The sequence below is a fragment of the Pelophylax lessonae genome, assembly GCF_965119305.1.
Source record: "Pelophylax lessonae genome assembly, chromosome: 4".
NCBI classification, from domain to species: domain Eukaryota; kingdom Metazoa; phylum Chordata; class Amphibia; order Anura; family Ranidae; genus Pelophylax; species Pelophylax lessonae.
This window is the reverse complement of record NC_138771.1, coordinates 299,529,708-299,553,872: the sequence shown is the minus strand read 5'-3', so window position 1 is coordinate 299,553,872 and position 24,165 is coordinate 299,529,708. Positions and strand designations below refer to the sequence as shown.

Genomic DNA, 24,165 nt, shown 5'->3' with positions numbered 1-24,165 from the left:
CTAGAGAAAATGGATTATTCCAATGATGTTCATATAACCAAATGCCTAGGCATTTAGTCACATCTGAAGTCACTGAGTCTACAGATGTGCACAAGCAATTCATCCCTTTTAATTTTTTCCCTATTCATTCCAGCAAACCAGTTAATGTTAGTTTGTTATAATGTATAATTTCATATGTATGCTTATATGTAACAACTGTCACAGAAAAACCAAACAAAAATCAATAAGTGCCGGTTCACACTAATCCGACTTGTCAGGCGACTTGGTCGCCTGACAAGTAGCTTCCAATGCTGTGCAATGGAACCGTTCTAATCAGAGCGACTCAAGTCGCTCCGACTTAGAAAATGGTTCCTGCACAATTTTTTGGCAAAGTCGGAGCGACCTGCATTGACTTCTATTATGAGAAGTCATTGCAAGCCACGCTGAAGTCGCGCTGCACAGGCAACTTCATTAGTCATATATCATAGGTAAAAAGGCGCTGGTAATCTTAATATATCACGTGTTATAAAAATTAATAGGTGATTTAAAGTGTAATATATGTGATTAAAAATTGCTACAAATATATATATGATCTACTATTGGTGCAATTAGCAAAGAAAAGTGCATACCAGTGCAATTTCAATTCAGAAGTGTTTGTGCTTCTCAAAGTAAATTAATCCACAAAGGTGTGGATCAGTGAACCAATAAATAGATATATAAAGAATTCCATACAAAAATCACATAAGAATATATAAAAATATAAATATATAAATGTGCTCCAAGTAGTGTTTAAAAATCCAGGCAATAGCATGCAATCAAAATTGTGCTTGGTGGATTCTTATTAATCCCTTCACAGTGCTCCAGGTGCTGGGATGTGACAACCGTCAATTAAGAAGTGCTTGTGCTTCTCAAAGTAAATTAATCCACAAAGGTGTGGATCAGTGAACCAATAAATAAATATATAAAGAATTCCATACAAAAATCACATAAGGATATATAAAAAAATCACATAAGAATATATAAAAAAGTATAAATATATAAATGTGCTCCAAGTAGTGTTTAAAAGTCCAAGCAATAGCATGCAATCAAAATTGTGCTTGGTGAATTCTTATTAATCCATTCACAGTGCTCCAGGTGCTGGGATGTGACAACCGTGGCCTCTTACCAGCTAGCACCAGGTCACAAGGACCCCCAACGCCTGTGATCCCTTTATTGGGTGGATCAGACCTCTCCTCGATTGCTTGGATCTCTGGCTCCTATATTACTCGAGTTGGACCATGTAGTCCCCCCATACACATAAAGATATAGAAGAACAAATAGCCTCCAATAGTGAAATACTGTTTTATTCTCCAAAAAAACATACACTATAAGGTGACAATTAGCCTCTTACTATTTGTTGTGCCCTCCTGGCACTGGGCAATTCGGCAGTACAAAATCGTTTTTTTGGGTCTTAGGAAGATATTCTCCGGGGATCTGCAGCACCCTGTATCTCCTTTCCCCCTTTCTTTGTATTGCTGCAATACAAAGAAAGGGGGAAAGGAGATACAGGGTGCTGCAGATCCCCGGAGAATATCTTCCTAAGACCCAAAAAAACGATTTTGTACTGCCGAATTGCCCAGTGCCAGGAGGGCACAACAAATAGTAAGAGGCTAATTGTCACCTTATAGTGTATGTTTTTTTGGAGAATAAAACAGTATTTCACTATTGGAGGCTATTTGTTCTTCTATATCTTTATGTGTATGGGGGGACTACATGGTCCAACTCGAGTAATATAGGAGCCAGAGATCCAAGCAATCGAGGAGAGGTCTGATCCACCCAATAAAGGGATCACAGGCGTTGGGGGTCCTTGTGACATGCTGCTAGCTGGTAAGAGGCCACGGTTGTCACATCCCAGCACCTGGAGCACTGTGAATGGATTAATAAGAATTCACCAAGCACAATTTTGATTGCATGCTATTGCTTGGACTTTTAAACACTACTTGGAGCACATTTATATATTTATACTTTTTTATATATTCTTATGTGATTTTTTTATATATCCTTATGTGATTTTTGTATGGAATTCTTTATATATTTATTTATTGGTTCACTGATCCACACCTTTGTGGATTAATTTACTTTGAGAAGCACAAGCACTTCTTAATTGACGGTTGTCACATCCCAGCACCTGGAGCACTGTGAAGGGATTAATAAGAATCCACCAAGCACAATTTTGATTGCATGCTATTGCCTGGATTTTTAAACACTACTTGGAGCACATTTATATATTTATATTTTTATATATTCTTATGTGATTTTTGTATGGAATTCTTTATATATCTATTTATTGGTTCACTGATCCACACCTTTGTGGATTAATTTACTTTGAGAAGCACAAACACTTCTGAATTGAAATTGCACTGGTATGCACTTTTCTTTGCTAATTGCACCAATAGTAGATCATATATATATTTGTAGCAATTTTTAATCACATATATTACACTTTAAATCACCTATTAATTTTTATAACACGTGATATATTAAGATTACCAGCGCCTTTTTACCTATGATATATACCTATTTATTGTTTTATTACAATTAAAAGGGCAGCAGGTTCAACAATCTTTTATTTAAAGGGCCAGGCGCCTTCTCTTTTCTTTTTATAACTTCATTAGTCACCCGAAGTCGGGCGACTTTGAGTCGGATTAGTGTGAACCGACTCTAAGAGTAAGGTTTTATATCACATCCCCTTTATCTATAGCAGCTATTTTTTTTTGGGACCTTTTAAGTCTACTTACATTTTTAGTATGTTTTAGTGTACTTTGCTTTTGTTTTTTTTGTCTTTATGAGCCGGGATATGCCCAGAGGCTCTGTTTCTGTACCTTTTCTTATTTTCTTTTGAAAAAAAAAAACAATAAAAAGAATCTTCAAAAAAAAAAAAAAAGTAAGCTTTCATAAATACCAAAATTTAAATAAAACATACCCATCCTTGAACTTGGAGATAACCATTATTGGCCCAAAAGATTCTTCCTGGGCAAGATACATGTGGTCTTCTACATTTGTAAATACAGTTGGCTCCATAAAAAATCCTAAATGATATTAAAGGGTATAATTTTTTGTAACATTTACATGATCAATACATTCGTAAGCATTTACATTTATAGCAACGTTCAAATAAACGCTCATTTGATAAACAGTATATATTTATTCATCACAGTGTATGTAAAGCCAACTTTTTGTTTTTCGTTTTGCAGAGTAGGGTGGGTAAAACCCTAGCCAGTTTATGCTTTGCTATCTGTGTACCGTTGGGGGAAATTGCCCTTCACTTTCTGTCCCAGAAACACAACAGGAAGTTAGAAGAAGTCTCTCAAAGATTGATGTGTTCCCCTCTTAGACAGTTGTCCCTGAAATAGGTGGCCTCATAGGAAGATTTCTTTTTACCTCATGTTCTGCAGACAACTCTAAAATTTTGGATTTACCTTAAATCTTTTTATTTGTGGCCATGGTCATCAGACAAACAAAGGGTGAATCTAACAAAGACACCAAAAAAGTGGCAGATTATCTAACCCTTTCCCATTTTTTCCAAAAGTAAAATATTTATCTTAATTATTCAGAACAGGACATGGGCTGAGCATTCATAGGTTATAGGCTTATCTATAGTATCTTCAGGTCACTGGACACTGACAAGCTTTTGAGGACACGCCCCAAGGGCCACGGGGCACCTCCCCTAAAACTCTACCCTGCTCCATGAGTTCTCAGTTTTTTGCGAGTGTCCTAAGGTGATGGACCTCTTCTCCCCTACAGATAAATCACTCTTAGCTTAACTAGTTTATTATTTGAACAGACTCTTTAATCAATTTCTTAACTTTCTTCTAATACCACAATACAAGCAGTGGATCTAGATCAGTAAAACCTTGGGAGCCATACCCGGACCACATGCCATGTGAACAGCCTGTAATGTTGCTTCAGACACTTGATCCTGCACAGGCGCTCACCTCGGCATCGGGTTAGCACCAAGTATGGAGCACCATTCACTGTTATCTCTTCCTAATATATCTCTTCCATACAACGTATTCAGCTGAATGTATCCAAGAACGAACTCTCCATGTGAAATTATTAAACAGAGAGAATCCTCATCGTGCAGTATATGGCTTTATAATAAAGTTTTTATATACTGCACGATGAGGATTCTCTCTGTTTAATAATTTCACATGGGGAGTTTGTTCTTGGATGCATTCAGCTGAATACGTTGTACGCTGATATTAGGAAGAGATAACAGTGAATGGTGCTCCATACCTGGTGCTAACCCGATATCCAGACCATTGAGGATATGATTGTAAAAGGCGTTTTCCCATTGTTTGTCTGGTGAGTAGGGAGAGGGGAGCACCCGTACACACCTACAAGCACCAAGCACTTTGGATATCTCATTGTTTATTGTGTGTCAACAGACAAGCACTAAGCACTTTTTATGAAGAGGATCAACTTATTCATATTTATTGTCACAAGAGCACTGGACACTTTATAGCACATTTATTTATTTATTAGCATTTGGATATTTATTCAATATTTATTCACAATTTATGGCATAAGATTTCAATGTATATTTATGTATTTGGATTTATTATGTAAATAGAGTCATCTATTGCATCTTGATAGCACAGTATAGCACTTTATTTTGATAGCACAGCTAGCACTTTATTTGAAATTGAATTTAATTATAGCACGATATTTTGCACATATTTATTGAGCAGCGCTGATACATACCAAACTCACAGCTTCAATCTACCTACATGTGGCTACCTAACATAATGCACAGTAGTTTGTAAAAATGACAAAATGCAGAGCCGGTGCCCAAAAGTCAAATTACAGACTAACCCTGAAGTCTTCCAGTCCAATGGAGCCTCAGTAAGGACTCCAAAGCAGTTGCTGTTGTGTAGAAATTATCTCAAGCAGCATTTTTAAAATCACCGAAAAAATATCTTTAGTGCACAGAGTATCTTGAGCTTAAGAAAAGGTGCTTAACCTTCCAGACAATAGTAAAAAATGAGGCATGATGGTTGCATGCAGGGTTATTAAAGGACTGGCCTAATGCTGGTTTGCTAGTGTCCCAACCTGTTGAAGGCAACAGCATAACCCAAAAGTCTAAGAATGTACTACATTGCTGTGTTCCTCAATAGAAAACAAAGATTTTGGCTAGAGATACACCTTAATGATTGTTTTCAGCATCATCTAGAATTCCTTCCATGACTTTTCTCTATAAGTACCTGGACGAGGCACCTGTCTGGCTCCATAGACCAAGGTGGCTCCTTCCTTCAATCCAGTTTCACAGTACTCTAGCAGTTTGTCCAGATGGGCCTTGTGGTTCTGTGGACCATGATCTGTAGATCTGTCCAGAGGGTCACCGATCTTCATCTTTTTAATTTCTTCTACCTACACAATTAGCAAAAGCTTGGTAATATATTCCATACATACCCTTATACTTCTACTTGGTTTTAAGTGACCTTGATAATTTACTTATAAGATGAACCTGTTACATAAACCCTGCTGGGCTAGAAATGCACATAAGGATTGTAGCTATGACATTCTTTAAGTAAAATAGTGCAACTGGCAACGATGGCATGAACAGCACTACAACCCTTAGCGATCAGATTTTAAATAAGTCAGATTAGTGAAAAATGCAGCTTCACTGGTTGCTAATGATCACCAAGCTCTACCTAACGATGCCCCTTACAATATTTTGGTTACTTTTGTAAATCAGACCAGGTAGGTTTAAATAAACATTTTATGCAATTCATTATTGTGGTGTTTCAAGTATATGCATGTTTCTTGAAAAAATACTGTATATATGAGAATGTCACTAAGTTTAGTAAACTTTACATACTGTAACACCTTAGGACATGCAACTGACTTACCACGCGTTTTACAAATTCATCATGTATAGATTCTTCAACAAACAGTCTGCCTGCTGCAATACAGTTTTCACCTTTGTTGAAAAACACAGATCCCATACCCTAAAAATACAAGAGTAAAATACTAAATATTAAAGGCTAAACATTGTTTATCCAATTGATATGGAAGGATGATTTTTCTGTTATTTCTTTTTCTCTAGCATTTCAGCTTTAGCTTCAACATAATGTATAAATACTGTAAATAATATATACTGTATATATGTAATGCATTGAAATACATGCATGTGAATAGACCAATACTGCTATCCATGCTCTTTGTTAAACATTTAGCAGATAGATACTTTTTTGATCCTCTTTTAACATGCTTATGTACCGCTCAGCCTCCGCTTTGTCTTACTACAGGGCAGTTGGGTGAGCACTTGTGGGTGCACAGGTCACTAGGAGGTGGCATTATCCTCCCTGCTAGAGCTAGCTTTCATTACATGACTGTGGGTGATGAGAACACCAATGTGTCTATGTCATGCAGCTGACTACCGTGAAGGCGTTGCAAGGGGAGGGTGACTTTGCTGCTGCAAATTAGGAAACACTTTTGTACCATTGTCAGCTCTCCAAAGAAAGTGCTGCAGAAAGGGGCATACTGGCACGATCAAAAGATTTTGGGAATGGGAGTTAAAACCCTTCATTAAAAGAGAAGTATGACCAAAGCTCTTAGCTGTTTTGGCCATTCTTCTCCTGTGGCTCACAAGAGTGCACTGCACTGCTTTCACTAGGAAACGGCAGCTAAAGCCTGCTGTTGGTTGACATCACAGAACCAGTCCAGGCTTTGCAGGGAACCTAACAATAATGTTGGGATCCACTCAGATTCCTGACCGGCAGCTGGGTCCTCCTCTCAGTGACCCATTGAGAGCCTGAGTAAGCCGCTCCCTCCACAGTCCAGTGCTCCAGTGAGTGCTGGAGGGACAAAGCATAAAGCGGTAACTGACAGTCACCACTTTGTGCTCAGAGCGGAGTGTTTAGCGGTCTTTGATCGCTCAGTTCTTGGTGTAGGTTCGGCAGGTGGCAGATGCAGAATCGGATCGATGCTACATCTACATGGGTAAGTGTGTATATTATATACAGTATATACAGTATATATTGTATATTTCACACAAAAAATACATCATATGATACATATAGTCAAGTTCTGGCTATTCTTTACCTTTTTTGACATGTTTTCGTTTTAAAGGAAATCAAAATAACCCCCACCCTTACCCCAAAACATCACCACCAAATCATGTTTTAACATATGACTAAATTCCTAAATTAGTTTAAGCTTTTTTTTTTCATATAAATATTCAGTTGCTTAAAAAGGACACAGTGAGAAAAGAAATATGGTAGCTGTTTTGCTTGTTTGGTTTTTAAAGGGATTGGCTCTGGAATTGCCTTGCTAATCCTAACTCCACTAACTAGCAAGTCACTGACCTTCTTAGCTGCAGCCACTGAAGAAAGATAAGCTCCTGTCCTGCACATGGGGAGGATATATACCATTTATAGTGGCCATATCCTTGAATCTGAATGTTCTGGGTTAGAATTTAGAATTTAATAAACTCAGTCACACAAATCATTACACCTTAAAAAAAAAAAACCTGAAGCTTTTAAATAAGTTGATCCAGAATATCAGAAAAATTCCCACTGACTACTCTCATGCATATATCAGCAGCCATAATGGCAATACATAGATTATAGAATACTGCCTTGGTTGCTTTTTTGACAGTTAGGGCAAAAATCAACTGAATTATGACAAATGATAAACCGGGAAGTATAATGAAAGTCAAAATACTTTTTTCCACCATTATCCTCTTAACTTTTTCCTCTGAATGAATAAACTGGTAATTTCTTTCTGGAAAACATGAAAGAAATTACTAATTATGAATGGCCACTATCTTTCTGATCACAGTTCAAACTTGTTAAATGTTTCAAAATCCATGTTAACATCAAATTTGTGAAAATGTCAATAAAAATGAATGAAAGAGAACAGCCCCTTTCTTGCATGCTTGTTCTAGTCCAGTGAATATATCAGTCAGAATGGCGTTTTCATATTTTAATATTTACAGGTTCCCAATACAAATGTTTCTCTCAAAAATCAGTCTGCTAGTACCCATTGTTGCAGCCATAAAAAATGGTGGTCCAACTTCCTTTCAGATATTTAGTGCTATCTCCGTGTCTACAGTAACTGACCGCTAGCTCACTGCCATTTCCACCTTTTGTAGTAGAGGCAATAAATAGCTACTTGGCTACACCAATCACTTCTTAGAGTCGGTTCACACTAATCCGACTCAAAGTCGCCCCGTCTTCGGGCGACTAATGAAGTCACCCGTGCAGCGCGACTTCAGCGTGGCTTGCAACAACTTCTCATAATAGAAGTCAATGCAAGCCGCTCCGACTTTGCCAAAAAATAGTGCAGGAACCTTTTTCTTGAGTCGCTCTGATTAGAACGGTTCTATTGCACAGCATTGACAAGTCGGATCAGTGTGAACCGGGACTTATGCCTCACACAGCACTAGCCACAGCTGCAAGGTGAAAGTAGCAAGCAGCAGCAGCAGCTGGTCAGACTTTACAGGACACTGGTCTATTTTAGTGGCAGGAGCAAGAGTGGTTGGTCTAGGTTCGTTGCAAAAAAAAAAAAACTTACGACGTTTCTGCTCTTTACAGGTTGCACATTTCTCAGTTAAATATCCGAAACAGAAACATTATGCTTCATTGGTAAATCTTCTCACCATTCTTACAGCCTTGTCAAGATCACAGTCATTAAAGATGATTAGAGGAGATTTTCCACCAAGTTCCAGAGAAACCTTTTTTAGATTGCTGACAGCACAACTGTATGGACACAAAAGTAACTGTACATGAATACACTAATATATAATATAGAAGATGTGTAATACAAATTTTTTAATAGTTACTGATTGACAAGAAACTAGTAATAGTTTATTTAAAAAAAAAGGTAAATATTAACAGCGCTTGCTCAAATTTCCAAACTCATGAATAGTTTGAACATTTAAATACAAAGGGCTAAAATTTAATTGTTCAAACTATTCATGAGTTTGGAAGTTTGAGCAATTGCTGTTATTATTTACCTATTTTTTTAGTCAATTTCCCTCATTGGGTGAACAGCAGCTGCTCATTGAATTTTTATATATTAACTTAGCGTGGGTTTTTATTTTACCATAGTAGTAGTTTATATTTATATGGTTGAGTTACTCCTGTTAGACCTTACTAAATGCTCACATTCCTTGTCTCCCGATACTGTTTTTTGGTGAAACTGTTTCTAACTAGTTTCCAGCAGGAGATGAGGAGGCCCCACGATAGGAAAAGTATATACAGTATATAGATGGAAGACAAAGACTAGTTTAATTCACCCAGGGCTTCGTCAAAGCACCTGGGAAAAGAGGACTTTCCCTTCCAGGAATTTCAAATTAAATTGCGGGCTCCCCTGGACTAGAATGATGCTGTAAATATGTAATTTATAATCTGTAAATTATCTTTAAACCCAGCTAAGTAAATTCCTTTTAATATATTATTACTTTAGACTTGTTTGGTTTATGCTCATACTGTATATATATATGAAAGGTTAGGCATAGGAACCTGTTAACAAGCAAATAATAAGTAATACAAATTAAGTCTTTATTACAAGTTTTTTGCATGAAAAAAGAACATTCACAAAAATACCTTTTCATGATCTGTTTGCCAATTGGTGTAGATCCAGTAAACCCAAGTTTGCGAATATCCGGGTGCTCCGACAACCGCTGTCCTACCAAACCACCTTTAACAAGAAAAATAAATGAATCTATTTAAATAGGTTTTTACAATAGCTGGACTAGTTACACCAATAGTCTGCATATAATAGAACCTGTGTTTCAAATTTGAAATGAGTGTTTCAAATTTAGAGCACAAAATGTTTACATGAATTCATATACAAATTAAAAGGGACTCAATTAATGTAAACTTGCCGCCTCCTCTGCATTCACTTCCACTGGCACATGATCGGCTGCTGCTCCAATTTCACTCCACCCTTTAGTAACAATCATTTTTCAATCTTCCTCCTCTCTTACCTGACTACAATCAGCTCTCATTCTAACCCCCGTGCTGCACCCCCTAGTCCACAATCATCTATCCCTTAGATAACCTTACCATTCTCAAATTGGCTGTACCTACTCTCCCAATGTTCCATAGTCAGCTGTCGCTTTTCTCTCCCCTCCACCCCATGGGCCCTCTCATCACACTTTTATTGAATTATATTGTAACTGCACTGTCACCAACTATTTTGTACAGTGCTGCACAACTGTTGATGCTATATAAGTCGTGTATAATAATAATTTCATGATTAGCATTTACTCTGCCTACCTTATGGCAATGTGTTTTCTTGCCTCTTGCCTATGATTTGCTCTTCAAAATCTACCAGAATTCTAGTGTAAGCTTTTTCTCTTCTATCCCCGAGCTCCCAATCAGGCTACCCCTTCAATCAGTTCTATTAGGACAGAAAACTTGACCAAATAATATACATTAATCATCACAGCCCAATAATATTATCTGACTGGGCTGTATTGGATGCAAGTATTTGAAAATCCATTCAGCCTAAACTATCCCACACATATATGAGCACATATTTGCTAGTTTTAAAGGATCAGACCATTGAATATTGATTTTTCAGTTATGAGAGGACATTGGAGGGATGAATTATCTGCTGCCTTCTTCTAACATCTTCACACTGCGTGCCTTATGTACCAATTCCATACATGCACTTTACAGATGAAGGTGAAGTCATCTCTGTGCACAGACAATGTAGCTTTTAAACTACTCAAGAATAAAGTGAAGAGTACTTCACCCGTTGTGTCTAAAAACCTTAAAGCGTAACTTCTTTTTTGTTGAGAAAAAAACCTTCCCCTCTGGGTGATCTATGTAAATTACAAGGATTATAACAACCTTTGTAGCAGATTCCTACCTTTTGTTATTCTGAAGAAATCCTTATGTGTTTCTCTGTGCCCCTGTGGGAAAGGGAGTGGTTTCATAACTATCAATCAGCTGTGGCAGCTGCAGGACACTAATGGGGAAATCTGCTTGGCCTGCTACCCTTTGGACGTGTTTCTATTGGAAGTATCTCACCAAAAATTACACTTTTGTTGCAGGGAAAGCCTGAAATCTGACTTGTATCTTAGTACAGACTTCTGGGATAATTGGTGAGCCAATCACACAAGCAGGAAATGATGTTTCTGGGGTGTGCTCAGTATACATTTTGTGTACAGAACAACTCCATATAGCCATATTGCATTGCATTTTTCAGAAAATTACAGCGGCTGCAGAAAGGAAAGGTAATTTTTAATAACATTCAATTACAATAAAACTTATGTCCCAATTGTATACGCTATATTATGTTTTCTTTGTTAGATATTTTTTTCCCCAAGAAAGTGGAGTTACCCTTTAAATGAGATCTAAACCCAATTAATTAAAGCTAATACAAACTTTAACAAGTGCACTGAATTTCATGAGCTGTTTTCAGTCTTTTTAAATATGCAACATTCAGGAATCCTGCCATGAACATGAGATACAAAAAAGGTGAAAACAGTATTTTTTGAAAAAAACTAGTAACAGTTCATTATGACACAAAATATTTTATTAGACCAAATGTGATTTATTAAGGGTTTAGATCTAATTTGAGCTCCCAAAATGTGAATACACTAAATGTGTAGAACAGTCTACAAAAAGCTTTGTGATCAGTGAAGAAACAATATGTTACAATACATATGTACCATGTGAGCAAAAAGGGGAGTGTCACTTTTTAAAAACGCTAGTCTCTAAGAAATTGATAAAGATTGATTTTGCAAAATAGTCATGATTCTGTGGAGTAGGATCTGTTGAACTTAAAAACACCTTTTCGGATAATATCTAATATCTCATTTTTATTTTGAGTAATTCAGCTGAGTAGTTTGAGTTATTTTGAGTGTCATCTCAGGGCTCTTCCTTGAATTTGAAATCATTTTATGAAAAAAACAAACTGGAAAATAACAGTGTTATGGATGCAAATTTTAAATTACCTGACCCTGGCAGGATATTGATGACTCCTTTGGGTACACCTGCTTTTACAGATAACTCAGCAAATTTTAAAGCTGTAAGAGGTGTAACCTAAAAAAAGGTAATATAAAATGTCACAGGGACATAATCACAAAAAACGGATTATACTGAAATGCATGAAAATTATATCCACCCCCTCCCCTTCTAGACCACCCTCTCTTCCAAAGATACTTTACTCCTAAAAATCAGCCACTGTTCAAAATAGTTTAGTTCACCACTGCCACCATCACTAGTCTCGAAGAGAGGCAACCTTGGTCTGTACCTTTCACGTCAATAATATATCTGCTCCTTTATGGAACTCCACTCAAATTCAACTCTGTACCCTGCTATTTAAGATCAATGACTCAACTTTTCTACTGCTCTTCCTGATTGCTCAAGAAATACAGACTGATCAAGTGAACGCTGTTCACATTAAGTCATCCTGCCAATCTCAAATGACCATTACATTAGGTGACAAATGCTAATTGGTACTAGACGATTGATTTCATTCTGACTTTTTTCTTCCAGTGTGCAGGACCACTACGCCTTGCAGAAATCATTACCACCCTCTTTCCTGCAGGGGCTTTTTCCCACCATCAGACACAAATAGATCCTATCTGGGGTGTCCGATAAGTGGGAACTGCCCGCCGAATATTGTGCCAAGAAGTAGTCCTTTTGGTGTGCTCACTAAATATTTGATCCTGGGTTTGATGTATCATTGATTATAGTGATTATTTTCCTCCATTGGAAGTTCTATTGTAAAATGTAACTTGTTATTATTTGTGACTGTTTTTGATTGTATTGTTTCTTTTTGAAAAACCTAATAAAAATGTATTAGAAAAAAAAAAAAAAAAGAAAATTATATTGTACTGTCTTTAAAGGGAAGCTAGACCAGATCCAAATGCAGATAATTGGGAATTTCCAGTGTAGCAGTCGTAATCTGCATCAAATTATGAGGTAATTCATATTACTACCTTATATATTAAAGCTGGCCATATGCATAGTCTGAGCACTGAATTGTATTTCTTTAACAATATGTGCATACACATGTAATCTTCTATTGCAGTGTGTAATGGGCAGTCATTTATAGCTTTGGACTAAGCCAAGAGAAACAATATGGATTGTGTGGAACAATCTACCCCCGCCAGCCCAGCCAAATCCCCACTACCTCACATTTGATTAATAAGGGGTGTCCGCACCCCAAAGGCATTGAAATCGCATTGTTCTCACAACTTGTAAAAATCTGATAGGATATCGCTAGCCTGCAAAAATGTAATGGCATAAGAGGAAATCTCTGCAAAGTGAGTGTATTAACATTCTGGTATGTGCCACAAAATCTTATAGAAAGCATTCCCAGAACAATGTGGGCTATTAAAGGTCATGTATGTGTGATGGTCAGATGCCCATAAACACTTGGCTATATAGTCTGATATTTACAGAAAGCAGCAATGTGAACATATGTCACAGTCTTTATTTTAGCAGTCAGTAGCCAGAAACTGCAACCCAGTGATGTAACTGCCTACAAAATATCCTCATCCAGCTGTTGGAACGCCAATGGTCATGTGTATTTGGAGAATTTTTATAAAAGAAAATGTACCTGTGCAGGTTTCAAAACAAGTGTATTCCCTGCAGCCAGACATGCTGCACTCTTCCATGCGAGCATCATCAATGGATAGTTCCAGGGAATAACAATAGCACAGACACTGTGGAAAGAACATAACCCATCTAGATTAGATGTTGAACCAAACCAGAGCTGAAAACCATCTTTCAGAAAGTTGGAAATAGTGTTGATTAGTTTTAAAGTGGATAAGGTTCAGAAATAACATATGTTAATATTACTAAGGGTGATATCAGAAGAATGATCCTCTTGCTGGATCAGCAAGGAACAGGATTACCATCTTCCCTGGCTTAATGAGCAGGTTACCTATAGCATAAATTGTTTACCATGTCCATGTTTAGCTCTGTTCTAAGACCTCATACACATGGGCACTGCTCAATTTCACACAGGGTTCAGTAAGTGCTTTAACAAGTTTTGAGCAGATTTCTTCATGCCCATAAATTGCTCTTTATCTCCAGTCTGGGAATTATGAAAATAGGTATTATTCAGTGTGCTGGATGTAGCTTTTTAAACAATCTTTAAGCAAGCTTCAGTGATAACTAAAACTTGCTGAACGCTCATTTAAAGCTATATCCAGCACCGCTAGATGTGAGCTGAAGGGCTCTTTAAAGACTTTAAGCAAGCTTGCCAAATTCTCCTCAGACTAGTGTTTAAAAGCCATAGATGGAAATAGAAATATGGAAAATGTTATTATTGACTTGTATTTAAAAGGTGCAAATTCCAAGGCTGGCTTCCCCTGCCATTCATTCACTACCTGGCAAGTTACTGAACCAGAAGAAGTATTTTGCGCATCCCAACACTTCACTGGCTGTGTTGCTTTTTCCAGGTGAGTGACTCAGTAAGAAAAGCAAGGATATGAATGACAGCTGTGGAACTTGTTCCTGGAACAAAAGTTATCAGTGGCAGCTCATATGTTATTTCTCTCACAGGTTTTCTTTAAAACTGTGTACTGTACATATCATTAGTACAGGTTTAAATACTCACCCTAGTGGCTCCTTTTTAGTAAATGTTAAATTACGATTTGGACGTGCTTGGTTTATTGGAATTGTAGATCCCTATTAAAATAAAAACAATTTTTAAAATTAACCTAATATTCACCAGAAATACATTTTGCTGCAGTGGCATGAAGCCCTGAAACACTAACATTTTCATAGATGAAATGAGGCAGCGTCCTGAATAAAAAGCAGGAATACAGTTTGTAACCTATTGCAAGAGTGACATTAAGATTTAAAAAAAAAAAATTATATATATATATATATATATATATATATATATATATATATATATATATATATATATATATATATATATATATATATATATATATATATACACACACACACACACACACACAGTATCTCACAAAAGTGAGTACACCCCTCACATTTTTGTAATTTTTTTTTTTATATCTTTTCATGTGACAACACTGAAGAAATGACACTTCACTACAATGTAAAGTAGTGAGTGTACAGCTTTATAACAGTGTAAATTTGCTGTCCCCTCAAAATAACTCAACACACAGCCATTAATGTCTAAACCGCTGGCAACAAAACGGAGTACACCACTGAGTCAAAATGTCCAAATTGGGCCCAAAGTGTCAGTATTTTGTGTGGCCACCATTATTTTCCAGCGCTGCCTTAACCCTCTTGGACATGGAGTTCACCAGAGCTTCACAGGTTGCCACTGGAGTCCTCTTCCACTCCTCCATGATGACATCACGGAGCTGGTGGATGTAAGAGACCTTGTACTCCTGCCCCTTCCATTTGAGGAAACCCCACAGATGTGTAATAGGGTTTAGGTCTAGAGACATGCTTGGCCAGTCCATCACCTTTACCCTTAGCTTCTTTAGCAAGGCAGTGGTCGTCTTGGAGGTGTGTTTGCGGTCGGTATCATGTTGGAATACTGCACTGCGGCCCAGTCTCCAAAGGGAGGGGATCATTCTCTGCTTCAGTATGTCACAGTACATGTTAGCATTTATGGTTCCCTCAATGAACTATAGCTTCCTAGTGTCGGCAGCACTCATGCAGCCCCAGACCATGACACTCCTACCACCATGCTTGACTGTAGGCAAGACACACTTGTCTTTGTACTCCTCACCTAGTTGCTGCCACACACGCTTGACACCATCTGAACCAAATCGGTTTATCTTGATCTCATCAGACCACAGGACATGGTTCCAGTAATGCGTGTCCTTAGTCTGCTTGTCTTCAGCAAACTGTTTCGGGTTTCTTTTGCATTATCTTTACAAGAGGCTTCCTTCTGGGACGACATCCATGCAAACCAATTTGATGCTGTGTGCGGCGTATGGTCTGAGCACTGACAGGCTGACCCCCCACCCCTTCAACCTCTGCAACAATGCTGGCAGCACTCATACGTCTATTTTCCAAAGACAACCTCTGGATATGACTCTAAGCACGTGCACTAAACTTCTTTGGTCGACCATTGCAAGGTCTGTTCTGAGTGGAACCTGTCCTGTTAAACCGCTGTATGGTCTTGGCCTCCGTGCTTCAGCTCAGTTTCAGGGTCTTGGCGATCTTCTTATAGCCTAGGCCATCTTTATGTAGAGCATCAATTTTTTTTTTTTCAGATCCTCAGAGAGTTCTTTGCCATGAGATGCCATGTTGAACTTCCCGTATGAGAGAGCAATAGCGATAACACAAAATTTAACACACCTGCTCCCCATTCACACCTGAGACCTTGTAACACTAATGAGTCACATTACACCAGGGAGAGAAAATGGCTAATTGGGCCCAATTTGGACATGTTCACTTAGAGGTGTACTCGCTTTTGTTGCCAGCGGTTTAGACACTTATGGCTGTGTTTTGAGTTATTTTGAAGGGACAGCAAATTTACACTGTTATACAAGCTGTACACTCACTACTTTACATTGTAGCAAAGTGTAATTTCTTCAGTGTTGTCACATGAAAAGATATCATAAAATATTTACAAAAATGTATGGGGTGTACTCAATTTGTGAGATACTGTATATAATATATAATATATATTTATAAAATATATAAAATTGTTTTCAAGGGTGAATTTTCCAGGGATGGCATCCTTCCTTAAAAATTTTCTTACTGAACTATAACAAGTACGTCTAAAGTATGCGCAGGGGCCAGACTGAGGCAGGAGATGCCAACTCTAGGGCACTGTGGTTTGGGGAAGGGTTGCAAATGGATCAGGAGCCTCTTCTGGGTCTTCCTTAGGCAGGCAATTAGGCAGAGTAAATTTCTTTCCTCCAACCTTTATTCCCCCATCAACACAGACAGTGCTGACAGGGGAATCCCTCCTGCTGGACCATTGTGTTCTTCCAGCAAGGGAGGGTGGGGAAAGCCGGCTTAACTGTTTTTATAAAAGATTTAAATGGTAGATATGTCGTAGCTATAAGCTTTAGTTTTCAGATGGAAGAACAAATATTGGTTTATGATAATCTTAAAAAACCTCACTGTTTCACCATGTTAATTTTTAATAAGTCATACTATTATAAGCATGCTGCAAAATCCCCCCACCCTGCCATCTTCTTCCGTTTTCAATTAACCAACAGAGGATAACCCTAGGTCCGGTGGAGAGCAGCTGTGATTTATATACAATGTGCAGGCCCGGACACTGCATATGTGGATACACATGCTCTATTGGTCTCAGAAAGAGAAGGGCTGGCGCACTTTGGCATTTTCCCCCTGGGTGATAGAAAACCTTTTCCCACCACTGTCTGTAAGGCACACTATATGGACATGTTTGTTCCAGGTTAATGACAACCCTGGAGCAGAAACCAATAAAAACAAGTCAACAAACAACCACTTATATTTCTATCCCTACAACTTTCTTTTAAGACACGTTAATACAAAGGGTTGTTTTGTATTTCACATATAATATGCCTTCACTCTCTTTTGCTGGCTTATTTTTTACTTAACCAATCAACCCTTTCACTGCTAAGTGTTGACTTCTATTCTGCACTTCTGATAACGAATATATAACAAATAATATGTTTTCCATTTTTTTAACGTCTGATTTATTGTATCATTTCACTGTTACTCAATGTCTATTAGTGTCATGATGCGGGGCTGTACCTCCTTTGGATATGATGGCTGTGTCTGCTTTTTTTTTTTTAATTTTAAATAAAAATTATTAAAGTGATTGTAAACGATCTCCTTGTAAAGCAACCCATTCAGTTTAAAATAGAAATGCAAGGCAAAACATTTTGTCTAGATATAAAAAAAAAATTATAAATACAATTTTTCCCTTTTTTATAAGTGATCACATTGCCTCTATTCTCAGCTGCATAGGAGCTGGGGGGAGGGGAAGCCGCAGCACACTGAGCTTGTCAGTGAATGGCTGTTTGGTGGGGGCATGTCAGGACAAGTCTGATCATTGGAGGAGAGTACACTGAGTTCCCAGCATAGCTAGAGCACTGGTGTGCTCTCCTGCTTAGTGCGGTCAGTTTTTAATAGGAAAGCAAGGGGACTAGCAGGAACACCAGGTATTTCACACAAAGGAAGAAATAGAAATAGAAAGAAAACAGGATACTTTATCATAGAAGAAGTACATGGTACAGCAGACACATATCAGGAATATGAAATGTTGGTGTAACAAACGCTTTAATACTTTGTTTATAAGCTGTCTGCTTTTTTTTTTTTTTTTTTTTTATTAATACTTTATTCTTTAAAAACTGTGAAAATCAAAAGGGGACGCTTTAAAAAAAAAAAAAAAAAAAAAAAATGCACCTATCCTTTTATTGTCAATCTTTTACCAACAAATTATTACACTTTCACGTGCACAAGGTAGACATCCTACAGGCTAGCTAAGCTATGAAAACAGTGTTAATACCGTAACTAAAAAGTGTATAAGTAACCAGGGAAGTATGTTCTTGCCTGAATTTTGTCGCACCATCCGGCAAAGTACCTGAAGGTCTGCACGGACATCCCCACGTGCGTTTTCAGTGCCAGTGTGTAGACGGCTCCTGAGTCTAATGCTTCAATAGTTGCCAGCTCTTCTTGATGTTCTTCCATAAGATCTGCCAGTCTTAAAAGGAAAGTTCCAGCTTATACCTTGCTGTTTGCAAATGCCATTCCTTCAGAGCTGTGTGCCCTGCCTGAGACTCCCACAGTGATGTCACCGTGGCTCAGCCATTCAAGCCACTGTAGCCCGCAAACCCTGAAGGAAGACCAGGTGAAGATGGAAGCCTCTGCAGCTTTGACAGCGTGCTGCTGGAGGGCTTAGTTTCAAGGTAAGTAACTCATAAAATGCTAGTATTCTGTGCATACTAGCACATTATGATATTGCCTTGCAGGAAGAAACTTTTTTTTTTTTACATAAGTTTACTATCGCTTTAAATGCTTGTAAGCCTCAGTAATGAAATCTGAACAAAGCAAATATATCTTTAGTGTTTGTCTCTCTAAAGCTCTAAGTGTCATTTCTCTCTGGTGTTTCCTTCCTCTGTTATCAGTATGTGTCACTTTTGACAAGTTACCCCAACACAGGAGATAAAATGGTGACAGTTCAGCACACAGTTTATCTATTCACAACACAGCTCTGCATGGTTGTGTGTCCCTTTCCTCCAATCAGCTCTCACACACAGTACAAGAGCTGTAACTACAGCTCCCCGCCCCCTCCTCTGTGCTCCTGACAGATGAAGAAGGATTCTAAATTCAGCACTTTTTAAGGGATGTAAAAAAAGAGAAGACTGCAGATAAACAACTTATGTAGGAGGATTTGTTAATCTCTGTGTATCATCTGAGACTATTCACTTCACTGGTTATATGTGAGGGTTTACATCCACTTTAATTAACCACTTAAGCCCCGGAGGATTTGGCTGCTAAACGACCAGGGGGTATTTTGCGATTCGGCACTGCGTGACTTTAACGGACAATTGCGCGGTCGTGCGACGCTGTACCTAAACGAATTTGGCGTCCTTTTTTTCCCACAAACAGAGCTTTCTTTTGGTGGTATTTGATCACCTGTGCGATTTTTTGATCATGCGCTATAAACAAAAAAAAGAGCGTAAATTTTGCAAAAATAACAATATTTTTCACATATTTTTATATGAAATTCCCCCCCAAAAAAATGTAAAAATCAAAATTTAATATTTTCGGCCAATTTATTTTATGCTACCTATGTTTGGTAAAATAAAATCGCAAAAAGCATATTTTGATTGGTTTGCGCAAAAGTTATCGCGTTTACTAACAAAGGGAAAGATTTTTGTCATTTTTGTTGTTTTGTTTTTAACGCGTAATGGCGGCGATCTGCGATTTTTTTGCGGTACTGCGACATTGCGGCGGACAGATCGGACCCTTGACTGACATTTTTGACACTTTTGGGGTTACCAGTAACATTTCTATAGTAATCAGTGCTATATATATGCACTGTTACTGTAAAAATACACTGGTAGTGAAGGGGTTAACTTTATTTGGAAGGGAGGGACTATGTGTGTCCCTAGGGGCGTGCTTTCTACTGTGATTGGCTGTGGCTTCAGCTGTATGAACGGTGATCAACGGTTCTACATAGTAGAACCGTATGATCATCTCTCATACACAGGGGAGAATGACAGGCAGCTTGTTTACACAAGCTGCCTGACTTTCTCCCTCTCCCCCGCCGATCGCAGAGTGAGCGGCGGACATCGGGTCCGCCGGTCACACGCGCGGGGGGGGTCCGTGACCACGCGGGAGCGCACCTCCGGGGGCGCGCGCTCGCTCCCTAGACCCTCACAAGCAAGCGACGTAGACCTACGTCAGTTTGCCTGTGAGGGGCTGACCGCCGACGTAGACAGTCGTGCGGCGGTCGGCAAGTGGTTAATAAAGTAAATTTGCAACAAGATATAAGATGCCCTGCACACCATGGACACTTTTGTTATTGTTATCAGCTGCTTCTGCATTCTAATTAACTATTTCTAAATCCAGTTCCTTATTTAGGCCTCATGTACACAGGGTGTTTTTACAGCTGCTTTTAGAAGCGCCATGCGTTTTTTTTTTTTTTGTAGCTCAAAAACGCCCCTCCATGTTATTCTTTGACCTCATGCACACACAGGCTTTTAGGAGCTGTAAGTGGCATAGGCATTTATAAGCTGTAAGGCCTCATGCACACAGGGCGTTTGAAAACACGAGCTGCAAAGCCAGTTCTGACGCCAGGAAAAAGCAGTTTAAAAACATCTGACGTGGCGTAACGATGTATGCGACGTTATGCAGCCTTTAGCAGCGTCAGGCATTTTTACAGCTTAAAGGCCCGTACACACGATAAGAAAATCTGTTGGGAAAATTTGTCCGACGACCGATCTGTCGACTTTTGGATTGTTAGTATGTTGCTTTCGACAGCCAACTCTGACTTTTCGGCTGACAAAATCCTGATGTGCAGGCTATAAAATTTTTGTCGTCCGTCAAAACAACGTCCGATTTTCGTCTCATTAGTAGAGATCTCGACGGAAAAAAATCTTAAGAGCAAGACTAGGCATGCTCAGAGACGAAAGAACACAAAACAATCCAACACATGACATTACTTCTAAAGTAGAATTCTGTCGTACGGGAAAATTCATATGAAAATAACCTTTTCATTTTCCACATCATACTAGCATGCCACAAAAAACGGACGACAGATCGTTCGATAATTTGATCGTGTGTACGGGGCTTTAGGCTGCTGCTCTAGAGTGCACTGGCCCTGGGTTTTTTTTACATACCACTTACAGCTCCTAAAAGCCTGTTTGTGCATGAGGCCATAGAATAACATTAGGCCTCATGCACACAGGGCACTTTTACAGCTGCTTTTAGAAGTATCAGGTGTTTTTTTTGCAGCTTAAAAAAGCCTGATGCTCCTAAAAGCACCTGAAAAAATGCCCTGTGTTCATGAGGCCTAAAAAAAAACCTCCTGGGCCAGCGCGTCCAGTTGTAATAACGCCTGACGCTTCTAAAGGCTGCTTAACGATGCATACAGCGTTAGACCACGTCAGACGTTTTTCGTTGTAGTTGGATTTGAGGTTGGAAAATAGAAGAGGGCAGAGAAAGGATGCTAAATGCTAACGCTGCTAAACGTGGCTAAAACGTGCATTAACGCCAATACAAAATAAAAGCACAACTTTACAGCTGCTTTTTCCTGGCGTCAGAACTGGCTTTGCAGCTCGTTTTTTCAAACACTCTGTGTGCATGAGGCCTTATAGTAAAAGTATGGGCTCTAAAGCAACAAAAATCACCAAAGATTTTAAGGTCTGTAAAAGGTCACATGCCATTATCTGTGCTATTCTACATAACACTATACAAGAAAGGTGAGTGATCTTTAATGCAAATGTGTTCATGTGTAATGAAGAGAATAATGTAAATGTGAAGGAACACATTATTATTGTTACTGTTTGTTTATATAGTGACAACATATTGCAATGAAATTTACAATTTTGGGAAAAACCAAGCACACATTGTTTCTAGCATAGACAATGCCCAAATAGGCTGGGTGCTCTACTTGCTAGAAGACACAATATGAAATTGACAATCTAGCCATACACAAAACCAGTTTCGTCCGATTCCTGCCAACGTCACCTGGCCCGACAAACTTGATTGTAAAATCAAAGATTTTGAGTGGAAAATCTGCAGCTGAACAGTGACTGCATCCAATCAGATCGGGTAATCAGACAGCCCCAGGTGCTGGCAGGGGCGATTCCTCCATCCACACAAGTTAGTGTGGGTGGGGGAATCAAGTGACTTCTCATGTGATTTATTAAACTTGAAATGTGTGTTTTAACCAGAATATCTGCTGGAAAACCATGCATACTCTGGAAGTGCAAACTTCATGCATAAAAGTAACAATGCTAAAAGCTTTTTTATCTTTTGTTCTCTATGGGCTCAGATAAATCATTTTTAACTGATTCATGAAACCATATACAAAATGAATCCAAAATGTTTCAAGCTATATACTCTATATACTATGACACAAGAATAACGGTCTTTATTTTCAACCATGTGACTGTAATTTCAAATCTCGCAATACTGTATTTTTTATTTTTAATAAATAATGTTCCTTTGGTGTCTTGGCCTTATGCAGCATTTTACATGTATTACCTACCTGTATAATATTCTCCCTCTGTCTCTTGCATTCATTTTTCCCCACTCTCCATTTTCAAAGGCATCTTTTGCTGCAGCAACAGCTTTATCTACATCTGCTACAGAGCAATATGAGACTTTGCATAGCACCTGCGGGCAAACATAATTCCACATGTTTTTCAATTCTCAAGTCATAAACTAATATGCTAAACTGCAATTTTCAAAACTCTTGGGGAAATCATCACTCAAACATTGCCTTTACCCAAAACCGTTATCCCCATGAATGTATATAAACGCCATTTAAAATTAGACAAGTGGGGAAATTGTAACTTTAAATTGAGAAAAACACTGTTGCTTTATTTCAGTAATCTAATAAGCAACCCAAATCAAATAAAATAGGCTTAGACCATAACTAAGGCTGGCCATACATTATACAATTCTCTTGTACAATTTTCCTTTAGATTTAACAAAACCATATAATATGAGGTCAAACCTAAACACTTTCTAAAAGAAAATCTTAAGGAAATTGAATAAGAAAATTGTATACCGTATTGACAGCCTAAAGCAAAACCTTTCATTACAATTTGGATAGAGTGGAAAGGGATTAGAATACCTGTTAGTTTGTATTGCTCTATGTACCTCTGTTAGGGAGATTGACAGTTGGTTCACACAGGTCCGGCTGCTGTTTTCAGTCCAGTGTCCTGTGCGTTTGTGTTCAGGTGTGATTCAGGTGCAAATTTTTCCCTGAATTCAGGTGCGAATTTTTCCCTGAATTCGCACCTGAACCGGACCTAAAAACGCACAGGACCCTTTTCAAATTCGCACTTCAGCCGCCCCGGACATGTGTGAACCGACTAAATTAAAAGCCGGTCCCATTCACGTTATGCGAATTGGATGCGGTGTAAAACCCATCCAATTCACATGTATATATATATATATATATATACCCAGCTTTACCCTCTCTATCTGTCCGGTTTACCATTATCACCAGAAGTGAAAGAAAATCCCAAACTTTGGGATGTCACCAGAACAGGAACAGAGGGGAAATATTCCAGTGGGGATATTAGTTCTGGTGACTCAGGTACCAATCAGGGATTCCTCACTTTTAAAGATGCCACCAACAGCAACAAGCCAAATGTCAGTTCTCATTCCCAAGGAATTATAGAGATTATTAAATGCAAGAAAACGTCATGTCCTTTATGCATGAAATACTGATAGCCTGTGTGTTTGGTCTTACTTTAAGGCCTCGTTCACATCATGGTGCATAGACCTCAGTTTTTCTGCACAGGTTCTGCAAGGGCTCAAAGAAAACAATGGTTCTCTAAAGCCTGGTACACACTAACCAATATTAGTACAGCGATCTCCCCTGCAGAGCTGTTGTGTTCTGACAGGGGATTGCGCCCCCCCCCCCCCCCGCCAAAATTCTCCAATCAGCACTCTCCGCCATTAGCTGAGAGCGCTGATCGGAAGTCGGTCGGCTGCTGGTTTTCCAGCATGCTCATCCAACAGAAGCCGACCAAAGGGCCAGCTTCTGTTGGACAGACTTACATCCACATGGGCCAAATGTCGGCCATTTTTTTTC

At 38.6% G+C, this 24,165-nt stretch overlaps 1 protein-coding gene across 1 annotated transcript in view; it reads right to left on the bottom strand.

Moving 5' to 3' along the window:
• ALDH1L2 (aldehyde dehydrogenase 1 family member L2) overlaps positions 1-24,165 on the bottom strand; it is a 120,335-nt gene that overhangs the window by 4,611 nt on the left and 91,559 nt on the right. Inside the window, exons 12-21 of the mRNA XM_082256207.1 lie at positions 22,606-22,733; positions 18,438-18,588; positions 14,554-14,624; positions 13,549-13,654; positions 11,936-12,023; positions 9,573-9,666; positions 8,624-8,723; positions 5,871-5,969; positions 5,223-5,388; positions 2,942-3,047 (exon numbers count right to left, since the gene is read on the bottom strand). Of these exons, the coding sequence (XP_082112333.1) occupies positions 2,942-3,047; positions 5,223-5,388; positions 5,871-5,969; positions 8,624-8,723; positions 9,573-9,666; positions 11,936-12,023; positions 13,549-13,654; positions 14,554-14,624; positions 18,438-18,588; positions 22,606-22,733 (1,109 nt within the window). The remainder of the gene's footprint in view (positions 1-2,941; positions 3,048-5,222; positions 5,389-5,870; positions 5,970-8,623; positions 8,724-9,572; positions 9,667-11,935; positions 12,024-13,548; positions 13,655-14,553; positions 14,625-18,437; positions 18,589-22,605; positions 22,734-24,165) is intronic.